The sequence below is a fragment of the Lissotriton helveticus genome, chromosome 3_1 (assembly GCF_964261635.1).
Source record: "Lissotriton helveticus chromosome 3_1, aLisHel1.1, whole genome shotgun sequence".
NCBI lineage: Eukaryota > Metazoa > Chordata > Amphibia > Caudata > Salamandridae > Lissotriton > Lissotriton helveticus.
In genome coordinates this window covers 806636509-806648644 of record NC_136061.1, presented here as the reverse complement: position 1 = coordinate 806648644, position 12136 = coordinate 806636509, and the positions used below count along the sequence as shown (strand labels likewise).

Here is a 12136-nt window from a genome sequence, read left to right as displayed (position 1 = left end):
GGCTGGGCGGGAAGCCGACGAGGGCAGCTGGGGGTGGGCTTCCTGGCTTCCCTCCATCGAAGTGGCAATGCGGGGGCCCGGGTGGGACTGCTCCCCGCAAGAAGAAGAGCAGCCAGTGGAGGGTCCCCGGGCTGCAGGAAGCACTGTGGCAGGAGCAGCTGGTGGTGGACTCCCCGAGCTGAGACGCATCCCCTGGGGGTCCGTGTGGGACTGGGCCCCCACCGATGAGTGGGACACCGCGAAGCCACCAGCGGTGCGATTGTGGCTCTCCCCTGCACAGCAGGGGATCAGCTACTATAATATTCTCGGAGAACGATAGCGGCCTGTAATGCTTTGCAGAGCCTGTAACCTGCATGGAAAAAGGGCTGTTTTGCTGCGTGTGGTGGCCCCAGGAAAACGGGGTTACCACCAGGTGTGTGCCAAGGTGCAGTGGGAGCTGCAGGAGTAATGCAGTCTCCCCCAGCACGAAGAGAAACAGTTCCCCCTTAAGTCTCTTGGGGACTCAATTGAATAACCCCTCAAGGGCTCAGCCAGGCGTCATCAGCATCCCCAAGGCTGGATTTTTTGTTCTGCAGCTGGGGGTGCCATTGGGACTGCCTCAAGGTGTGAAGGGCCGAGTTGCGGATGTTTAGAGAAGGGAATCCCCTGGAGGTGAAGAGGTGGAATTGCACCACAAATGCATTTAACCAGGTATTTCTTTTTAGAGGGACTGAAAGGCACATGTAGAATGTGAAGTACCTGTGTAAGGTAATGTCATAAGCCAAATGGGGTTATGTTGCCAGACATTCCTGCTAGGGTGTCTGGCTGTATATGTTTAATCCTGTGATTCATCTGTGATGCCTTTAGGGGCTGTAATTGCAATGCAGTATAATGATCAGCAAATATGATGAGTGCTGTCATTCTAAAGTGATGCTTAAACATGTATCCTTGCTGCTGCTGCGCTTAGGTGAAGAACAATCCAGACTGTTAGCCACTAAAGATGTAGAGGTGTATACTGTATGATCAGTATGAGATACTCAGTCATGGTTATGTGTCACCAGGGAAGGTGTGCCTATTTTAAATGCTTGTTAAGATAATGGGGTGGGTAGCCACTGGGATAGTGCCAGTGCGCTGGGCCTTCACTCCAGGTTATGTTCAGCTAACTGCATTAGTGGGCAAGATGATGTGCATACATGGGAGAGGTGGTACTAGACCCCAACCCCCTGTGGGAGGGGTGGAGATGTTATGCAATGTCACAAAGTAATTCCAACAGCTTATATATATTTGTAAATTGGTGCAGAGTATTGAGTAGTGTGTGTGTTTAATAAATGTACTCTGACTTTTATAAAGCAAAGTACAGACTGGACAATCAATTATTGAGTGTTATTTCTGCGCACCTGTAATGGCGATTAGAAACCCACACCACTTCCCTTGAGTAAGCCATAGACTGCTCTGCACTGCAACGCTACCCTCTGAGAGTCAGGCGCTACCCTGGGGTGTTTGGGTCCCAGTGAAGGACAAATGTGACATTTTATTTGTGCAGGCCTCACAGATACTGCCTCGTTTTCCAAGAGGAAGCATAAATCTAAGATGTATAGATTTTCTGCAATGTATTAATCTTTTGCGACTGAGGCCTAGAAAATTCAGAATGCAACTGTAAAGATAAATGTTGAACAAAATATGATACAGATTTCAAACAATAAGCATTAAGAAAGTCATGTGCTGCCTATATGTTTATATTCAGTTGGTCCACAGCGACCTTATAGAGAACTGGTATATCTCTGTTCACCAAGATAGTATCTGCAACCGAAGGAGTCATTCGAAACACAGGTCCCTTAACCCCTTCCATGCTGCCGTCGGCCATTGGCCGATGGCAGCACTACCTCCCCAGTGCTGCCGTCGGCCAATGGCTGACGCGGCCCGCCCGTTTTGCGGAAGTGCCGCACTTCCGCAAAATCGCGGGCGCAGTAAACGGGTTAATGAAGTCCTTCCCTGCTTGCTTATTATTATGCATTCAATGGTAAAGGTATTCTGTGAAATCATCTATGATCTTTGGCAGTACACTGGGATCACTGAAAGAATATCGGAAACAAAAATATTGTGTGAACAGAATATGGCGTCAAAAATATTGAGGACCAAAATATCGAGAAGTTAAGGGCAATCCGGGAAGTAAGATTTCTATTCTTAGCTCCATAGCTACGTACCTTGAAGATATATATCGCCAAGGTACATATATGTGGAGTTATATATACAGTAAAACTTTGCTTACCTATAGAAACGTAGCTGCACAATATGTTTGCCCTCATTATTCTTGACACAATATTTTGTCCCACAATATTTTTGTTTTTGATATTCTGTCCAACCACATTCGTAATGCATCATGGCAATTGATGTACAGTTTCATATTAATTCTTTCCTATACTTACCGCATAGGCCAATGCCTGTGGGCTTGCTGGTGAGATTGGATTCAATAACCATTATCCCAGTGCTATGAAACCATTGTATTTTGATGTTTGTGGGCGTGTCTATTACATACATGTTACCAGTATCAACAATTTTGTAGCCATATTGTCGCACTGTAGGCCAAGCAAACCTTGAATTGACAGTGATCTGAAAAAAAATGTGAAAGGACATACATTATATTGGTTACACTTGGCCATAAAACACGACCTCACCAGCTACCACACAGAACGATGCCCTAGCCAGGCCTTGCAGCAGATGCAAATTAAATATGTGATGGCCTCACATAGTCTTCTACTCTCAGAGGTAGAACATACAATTTGCAATAGTCAGTAACATTCATCTATTTGTGTGTGGTTCTCCATGGTGAGCGTGAGGTGGTAAATTGCCTTCAAATGGTGCTCATGAAAGTCCAAGCAGTGCAAACCCCTCTGTGGTGCCTGTCTCTGCCCAAGGAAAGAAATCCTTGTCCTGACCCTGATCTCAGGGATTATGAAGACTGCAGCAGAAAAAGAAAGTAAGCAGGTGTTTAAGATATTTTTTACATTCCACAGGTTCCACTTCATGCCTTTCCATTAAACCCTTACCAATATTTTAAAAGCTGTTGAGAGGAAAGTGGCCAGAAAAGGGTTCAACACTATCTTATCACAAGGTAACAAACAGTTTAGTATGTTACTTCTGCTACTCCTGGAGTGTTGGTCAATTGACATACATCTGGCCAAGGCACTTTATTCCGTAGTTACAACATGTAACAGCTCCACACTGGAGCGAGGTCCAGGACGGACCACAGAACCAAACCAGGAAAGTGAAAAATGTACATCATATTCTGGGTGATCTACAATTTTCATTTTCGTTGGATTTAGGATAGCCTGATACATGCAATGTAATGGGATTAGGTACCATCCTAAGCTGGGAATACATCATTTGTTTGATGAATACCACCAGAACTCGGAGAACCAGGTAACAATCCTCAGGGAATGTCCTTGCACCTGATTTGCCTTTGTGCACCTCAAAACCCAAAAGAAGCTGCATGGAAAAGGGAAAACCATACACAGAAAACAGTCAGAAACATTTACATTAATCTTTGTAAATCATTGGAAATGCCTGAGGCAATATTGCATCACTTTTGGGTCTGAAGCCCACCTTAAGCAAATCAGTCTGACTGAATCTTTCAAGACATGCTGTATCTGAATGGGACAACCTACAACTCAACACATTAATCGATGTTGCTGAATCCTGTCAGTGGGGTGTTCATTTTTCTCTCAATATCCTGCAAGGTAACATGTCACCTCGGTAGCATACCAAGGTGGAGTGGATTAACATTTGGCTTCATTGTGCACAAACCTAGAAAAGGACACAACCATACACCGAGAACCATCCACGATTCACTGACCACTTTAAGACTTCAGTGGGTTTTGCACCATGTTAGCAGAGCAAAGGTGACATTAGTAAACTTGCGCCTCTCTTTAGCAGTCTGTGACATCTGCACCATGCATGCTCTATCTCTCCTTTACACTGCTCTGGAGCAAAGTACTTGCAGCGCAGGCTTGTCTTCTACCGCCCGGCTCGATCTCTGCAGTCTGAAGCCTTGTTTTTGGCCGTGGTTCCCCGAGTGATGAAGGCTCATATCGGGGGGCGCTCTTTCAGTCTGAGGGCCCCACAGCACTGGAATACTTTGCCTCTGGCCTTGCGCGGTACATCTAATCTTCTTTTGTTCAGGAAGGGCCTTAAGACCTGGCTTTTTAACCTCTAGTTTATTTTCTGTCTCCTGCTTAGTAGTGTTTTTATGCTGTTATGTTTTTTCTTTCTGAGCTGCCAAACAAAGCGCCGGGACACTCTTATGGAGTAGCCGTGCGCTATAAAAATTAAATTTAACATAACATAACATAACATAACTGCCCCAACCACTCTGAAGACCACTGCCTTGCCTTTATGCTTGTCAGGATTGCTAAACTAAGACATCTTCAGAAAGTGCACCTCCATTGGGCAGTTTACTGTCAATGATTAACAAAAGGGGTGGGATAGTATATTGACTGCAAGACTGTCCTAGTCCTTTACAGTGCATGCTGGTACATGTAGTCAAAACCCGTATTTACTCACCTTGAAGTGGTCGCTTGCATGCTCATGTGCAGCAGATCACTTCCTATCGCTTGACACGTCCTGGTGGGGGCATGTCTTTCTGTTGTATTAGTCAAAGTCGTGTTCCAGCACAGCTCGTTGGTGCTAACTCTGGGCTCCAAAAAACAAATAAACATCTCCCCTGAAGACCAAGAGACTGCTGCAATCAGTCAAAAGCTTGGGGTTGCACATTGCCTGTCAAAACTATATCCGACCACCCCAATGGATGATGGCACATGTAGTCACAGCCATTAGTCATTGACAGAGTGGTTACTTGCGTGTTCCAGTGCAACCCAGTGCTTGGTAAACCTTGATAAGTGTTTCTACTTTTGCATTTATCTGCTGTAGATAAGTCTTGGTAGGCGGGAAAATGTCTTACTCATGTAATATTCTTGGATAAGTGCCTGCAAGGCTTCAAAGTGGTAACTCCCTGTGATAATTAACTATGAAATACCTCTTTCACAAATGAACACATTTTTTTCAGGGACAATAAAAAAATCTCATAATAATATCATGCAATTCTACACTTTACACGATACTCTTTCTATGAGGTTTCAACCAAAATAGCCAACAGTACACTTTTTGGTCATCAGACAATGGCATTCCTCATAGAGTTTCCAAAACTTGCACTTATAACCAAGTTTTTCTCCCCGGACCATCCATAAACCAAATTTGTTCTAATGGAAAAGCTGTCATAGGCACTCTAAGATCCATGGTTTTACAGACTGCCCCTAGCATTGGCAACAGAGTTGTATGCACAGCTAAAAAAGTCCACAACGACTTTCTTGCAGTCCAAAATCAATAATAAAGGATTGTGTGAAGTTCGTGAAATCACCTTTTTTTCCACTCCGATTGCAATCTTAATTGCTACATTGCATTCACGATAACCTAACCTGACAATTATAAGGCTCTTGCACGTCATCTCATTGGCACTACTCAAGTGGTTTTTGATGAAGAGTGGCTTGTCAGGTGAAGGTCTTCATGTACAATTCATCTCAGTCTCCTGGGGTGTCCTCAAAACTTTCAGATTTTGTCACTTCAACATTGACAGGCTCCCTCAGAAGAGGTTACTAAGGGCCCGAGCTTCCACTCCTATTCTAACGATTCCAACATTTATTTGTGCATTCCAATTCTAGGTTTTACCAAATAGGTGATTGCTTCAATTTATTAATCCATTTCAGCACAAGAAATGGTTGAGGTTTACCAAATCTCCCAAATGGGAAAGCATGCAGAGACAATGTTTCCAGTTTTTCAAAGATTTTTCCAGAACAACTAACGGGCCATTGAAGGATGTTATTAAATGATCTCTTTGTAAGGATGCTCATTTTTTCATTTACATCGGGAATTCTGCCTATTTTGCTAAAGCCAAGAAAACCTTGAGCTGAATTAGCCTTCTGTAGCCCAATTACACTGTTAAGCAGCAATACGGGCTAACATTATAGTCATAGACCTGTGCTCCAGGTTCACACCGTATATTACCTGAATCTGAAAGGATTTATTCCAAACCAAAATATAGCAACCAATGTGCATTTTTTAATTCACGCAGTAGATTTTCTCTCTACAAATGTATTAATCAAACTAATTCTACTAGTGGGCATGGAGAAAGATTTGACCTTGTGGAAGGGGCAGGCTTATTTCGGGTTTGGAGAAGATTGATCTGCTTTACCAATTCACACAGTTAATATTCTCTGTGAATCCCAGTGCCTAGAATACTGTTATGAATTTGGAACAAGTTTTCTAGATGTATTCACTGCACATATGTTCCACTCTTCAACAGGAAGATGCTTGCTTTAAGGAACTCTTTCCGGGGAATATGCACAAGTTCCGGGCCAAGATAGAGGTTCAGCCCATAGTGAGCAATAAACCAAGAAAGTCTACATATGAAAATGCACTTTTGGAAATCCTTGAGTTTGGATCTGACAGGTCCTGTAAGCACAGAGGAGTCATGCTGTCCTGGAAGTATTACACATTGAGCTATGATTTTCTAGGAATGTCAAAGAGGAAGGCGTGTGTTTTTGTGGGTTAAACCCAAAAACATTTTCCTAAGATAGATGATCCATGTGGAACTCATAGACAATTCTGCCTGAAGATTTTCACTGTTTTGAAAAACTTGCTAGTACTATTGCATAATGCCTTCAATAGAAGAGCAGTTTTAAAAGAATGAAGTTAACTTGGTTGTTCCCCAGATATTTTGACCTGTGTTAAATTTCCCTGAGGCTGACTGCTTCCCCCTCAAAAAGTCAATGCAATGTATGACTCCGGTGAATGTTTCTGATGTTGCTTCTGATGATCGGTTTTGTATTTCGTCCCTTATTATTTTAAATAGGGTCAATTAGAACATTTAGGGGTGGATTGCTATGATTTTACATTGAGGTTGTGTCACTTTTGTGGTACAGCCCCAAAGCAAATATCGTTTTTTGTTTTTCGTACTTACCAAAGCCCTTTTGTATAGCGCTGCCTTGCATTAGTTTGTTTTGGGAAGGCGTTCTATGGGTGGAGCATGTGCGCTCGCATGCATCCTACCATGAATGTTGGCATATTCCCAGAGTTACTAAAGCTGGTGAAAATGGGAATGCATCAAAATGCAGACACCTCGAAAAGTTATGAAGGAACTTCAAAACCACAGCAGACCTCGACAACTTCAAAACAACCACTGCCACCCACCACAAGCTCATCAGATACTCAAGGAAGAAAGAACTCCAGGACAGAATCTCCACACACACACACAACAGCAAGGAACTATTCTGCATCATCAAAGAGTCGCCAACCCAACAGTGAGACAACCGACATCCCACCATCCCTGGACCTCTGCTAAAGACCCAGCGCCTTATTCCATCACAAAATCAAGATTATCTATGACAACTTCGATGATGACAACCTACATGCAGATTCAATCAAGACAATCAATTCAATCAAGACATTTATATAGCGCACTACTCACCCGTAGGGTCTCAAGGCGCTAGGAGGGGGGGTGCCGTTACTGCTCGAACAGCCAGGTCTTGAGCTTCTTCCTGAAGGCGAGGTGGTCTTGGGTCAGGCGCAGGTCGGTCGGGAGGGAGTTCCAGGTCTTGGCGGCCAGGTAGGAGAAGGACCTTCCTCCTGTTGTCGCTCTTCGGATGCGTGGGACATCGGCGAGGGCGTGGCTGGTTGATCTGAGGTGGCGCTTGGGAGCGTAGAAGTTGATTCGGTTGTTGAGGTAGCTCGGGCCTTGGTCGTGTAGGGCTTTGTGTGCGTGGGTGAGGAGACGGAAGGTGATTCTTTTCCTGACGGGGAGCCAGTGCAGGTCTCTCAGGTGTCCGGAGATGTGGCTGTTTCGTGGGAGGTCGAGGATGAGTCTGGCTGAGGCGTTCTGTATCCGCTGGAGTCTCTTCTGGAGCTTGGCGGTGGTTCCGGCGTAGAGGGCGTTGCCGTAGTCCAGTCGGCTGGTGACGAGGGCCTGGGTGACGGTCTTCCTGGTCTCGGTGGGGATCCACCAGAAGATCTTCCGTAGCAGATGCTACACCCACTGTTCCCTACACTATGCAGCTGACATTTGACAGCTGGAACGCCCTTAACATTAAAGACACCCTGAAGACTATGAAGTTAACCCACTCCAGCACCCCCACGAACCCCTGCCCCCACCACATCTACCACAGAGCCGCAGACATCATGCCCTGAGCTTAACGAATCATCAACCGGTCCTTCGAGACTGCCTCCTTCCCAATGACTGCAAACACACTGAGTACAACCCACTCCTCAAAAAACTCTCGGCAGACCTCTCCGACCTCACAAACTTCAGACAGATCTCCTTACTCCTGTACCTGGCAATAGTAATTGAAAAAGCCCACAACAGTCAGCTCGTCTCCTTCATAGAAGAAAACAACATCCTCAACTCCTCTCAATCATGCTTCAGGAAAAACCACAGTACCGAAACCGCCCTTCTCGCCGCGACAGACGACATCCGTTCCTTCCTCGACGGAGAGACTGTCACCCTCATACTCCTAGACCTCTCTGCAGCCTTCAATACAGTTTCACACTGCACCCTAGCCAGAAGACTCCATGACGCAGGGATCCAGAACAAGGCCCTTGACTGGATCTGCTCATTCCTCTCTGGCAGAATGCAGTGGGTCAGACTCCCACCCTTCCTCTCAGATCCTACACCGACACCCTGAGTAGTCCCCCAATGATCCTCCATCAGCCCCACCCTGTTCAATGTCTACATGACCCCGCTCATACCCATCGTCAGATCCCACAGATTCAACATCGTATTGTATGCAGACCACACCCAACTCATCCTCTCCCTATCCAACAAACCCAACATCTCCAAACACAACATTTAAGAAGGAATAGAAGCAGTCGCCAAATGGATGAAGAACAGCTGCCTACAACTGAACACGGACAAAACCAAAGTACTCATTATGGGCCCACACCCCGATGTCTGGAGTGACACCTGGATGGCCGCCCGCCCTAGAGAACCCACCCTGCCCCACTAACCATGCACGTAAACTCTGAATCATTCTGGACTCCTAACTCAAAATGGACCGCCAAATCAATGCTGTCACTTCCTCCTGTTTCCAAACCCTCCGTCTCCTACAAAAGACCTTCAACTGGATTCCCTGTGAACACACGAAACCCATCACCCATGCCCTCATCAGCAGCAGACTGGACTACGGCAACAAACTCTGCGCTGGGATCATCAAGAAGCTCACCCACAGACTCCAGAATGTCCAGAACGCATCTGCCAGACTAGTCCTCAACCTACAGCGCCACTGCCACATCACCCAACACCTGCGGACAATACACTGGCTCCCTGTTGACAAGAGAATCACCTTCAAGCTTCTCACCCATTTCCATAAAGCCCTCCACAACACCGGACCTGCCTACATGAACCACCACATTTTGTTCCTCGCACCCCAAAGATCCCTCCACTCAGCCCAGCTCTCCCTACTACGGTGCTACATATCAATAGGGCAGAACAGGAGGTCTCTCCTTCTCCTTCCTGGCGACCAAGGCATGGAACACCCTCCCTCTCCACCTCCAACAGACTCAAACCCTCTCCAAGTTCCTGAGGGACCTCAAGACATAGCTCTTCGACGAATCACCATGAACTTCCAGAAGCTATGCAACCCTCCCCCCCCAAGTGCCTTGATACCATTTTGGGCAAATAGTTGCGCTTAACAAACCCTTGATTGATTGATTGAATGCTACCACTTCCCTAGCGAGGCTTAACGAGAAGAAGCATCCTTATTTATCCTCCTTATTTCGTCTTTGCATGTGTCGTGCTTTCTGTAGAACACATAGAAAGAGGGATACGCCTCTAAGGATTGTTTTGGAGGAACTCTTTGATCTACAGGTCGGTGCACTGAAGAAATTTAAGTGGAACTGGATTAATAGATGTGGCAAAGCAGATTTATTTTTCTACTCCTTCATACAGGTTTCTCTTGACAAATGATAAGGTTTTTGTATTTGCTTATAACATTTCTGTACTGTGATAGTGATGAACTAAGATGTAATCTATAAGAAATGTTTTTACTGTAATGGATTTTTTGAAATCTGATTATCAATAAAAATAAATTAAAGGTATCCCTTCCTGTGCAAAAACAATCCTGCCCATAACGCAGGACCTCCAAAGTTCCCTGCATTGGTACTAGCCAGCCTCAACTGTGCCAGCATAGGCACAGGAGCAGAGCAACTTGGCTTGCTGCAATGTGTTGATTGAATTTTAAGTAAATCTGCCCCAATTTCAATGATCCTATTTTTCCAAGTGTTCAAGTATTCAGCTTATGTTGGAAGTTGGGTTATAGGGAGTGGTAGGTAGGCACCAGCAACATGGCCACTAACATGGGTCTCTATAAATGTGTCTCTTGCTCAACCCTTGGTAGCTGACACTGAGCAATAAGGCTTAACTTAGGAGACGGACATGTAAAGCATTTAAAAATTCCAATACAGTAAGATACAGCACACAATAGAATTACCACTACAACTTATAAAAATAGGCACTATTTTTATCTTTAAAATGACAGCAAAACCATCAAATCCAGTGTAGGGAACCATCAATATGAATGTTTAACAAACAAACACCTTCTAGTGCTTAGAAACCAATAGCGCCACTTCGGGACATCTGGTCGCACTTCACCGGGACAAAGTCAAAGTTAGAGGTCAACCACAATGGAGCCCTGCTTGGATACTCCATGCAGGAGGCATTGGTCAAAATTTGACCTCCTCACTTAGAAACTTTTCTGGATTGTTATTTGCCAGGGCCCTCGATGCTCCGCACCAGTCTGGATTTGGTGAGGGTTTGCCGGCTTGAATTTCCACAAGCTCCCATTCAAACCCTGGAAGTCGGACCTCCGGAGTTCTTCAGCGGGACGAACCTGGAATCCAAGCCAGGTCACGGTTGAAGATGGCCGGCATGGACCTTACAGTTAAGTCGGTCCCCGTCTGGAGCTTTATCCAAAAAGTTTCCCAAACTTTGTCAAATGTCTGGAGGTCCTCCCAGAAAGTCACCTGGTGGGTTCCAAGTGACCAAAACACAATCCAAAGGGTCTGGAATCTCCAAGATAGTGCTCAGCAGGCCTGGACTTCAATTCCCACAATGCAGTTGGCCAACCCCTTAAAACTCCACTGGAGACACTCCGGGAGGGGGACGCTGGCTGGGGGAAGGGCCAGTTAAGCCCTGTTAACCTGTTGCTACAGGGAGTCCACTCCTTACTCCTTTTTGAAGCAAGGCAAAGTCCTCAGCACTGTAGCCCCAGATGTAGCAGGCAGGCCCTTGGGTGCATATCTGGATTCCAGTAGGACAGTCTTCCTTCTTGTAGTTTCGGGAAGAAGAACTGAGAGTCTCTGCACCTCTCACATATTTATCCAGTGTTCTCTGGCGACAAGCAGAGGAGCACCCTCTCTAATGACATGCAAGGCAACATCCCAAAGCATGAAAAACTTCCTCCAGAGTGTGGCATGGTCTTCTCCCAGAAAGCACTTCTCTCAAAACCCATCATGGCTGAAAATGTAGCAGAGCAGCAAGAGCTAACTAAACTAAACTCAGAGTATGGTTTAGGTCCATAAACTTCCCCCACTCACATCTGTGCCCCACAGACCTCTGTCCATCAGATAGCCTCTGCCTGGCATGATACTTATCACCTAATCAAGGCAGCTTGGGTAATCCCCTCAGGGCTGACCAATCAGGAAAGAGTGCTAGAGGCTGGATTTTGGCTTACAGAAAAGAAAGTCTGATATTTTCTTTTCTGTACAAATTATGATAAATTCAACAATGGCCTAGTTGCTGGATTTATGAATACCATTCTGTTCAGTATTTGAATTATATTTTTCACAATCTCCTAGCAATAGCTATGCCTCCATACCACATTGCCATGTTAGCCTATGTTGGCCTATGAGGCCCACTATTGCCAAATGGAAAATGAAATGTGCAATTTCTTCCTCATCAGGGGTATAAAAACCTATGTTATAAAGCCCCTGCTCATAATTACAGGACCCCCCACCCCTGGAACACCTAGGGGAGACCTGGGGGTTCCTAATATGCAAAAACGATGTTGGTTATTACTTCACAGTCACAGCACCAAAGTCGACTTTGAGGTGAATT

The 12136-nt window shown here is 45.4% G+C and overlaps 1 protein-coding gene across 1 annotated transcript in view; it reads right to left on the bottom strand.

The window, feature by feature from the left end:
* Positions 1-12136, bottom strand: part of OTOG (otogelin) — a 1048712-nt gene that overhangs the window by 312873 nt on the left and 723703 nt on the right. The window contains exon 39 of the mRNA XM_078682941.1: positions 2406-2589. Within this exon, the coding sequence (XP_078539067.1) occupies positions 2406-2589 (184 nt within the window). The remainder of the gene's footprint in view (positions 1-2405; positions 2590-12136) is intronic.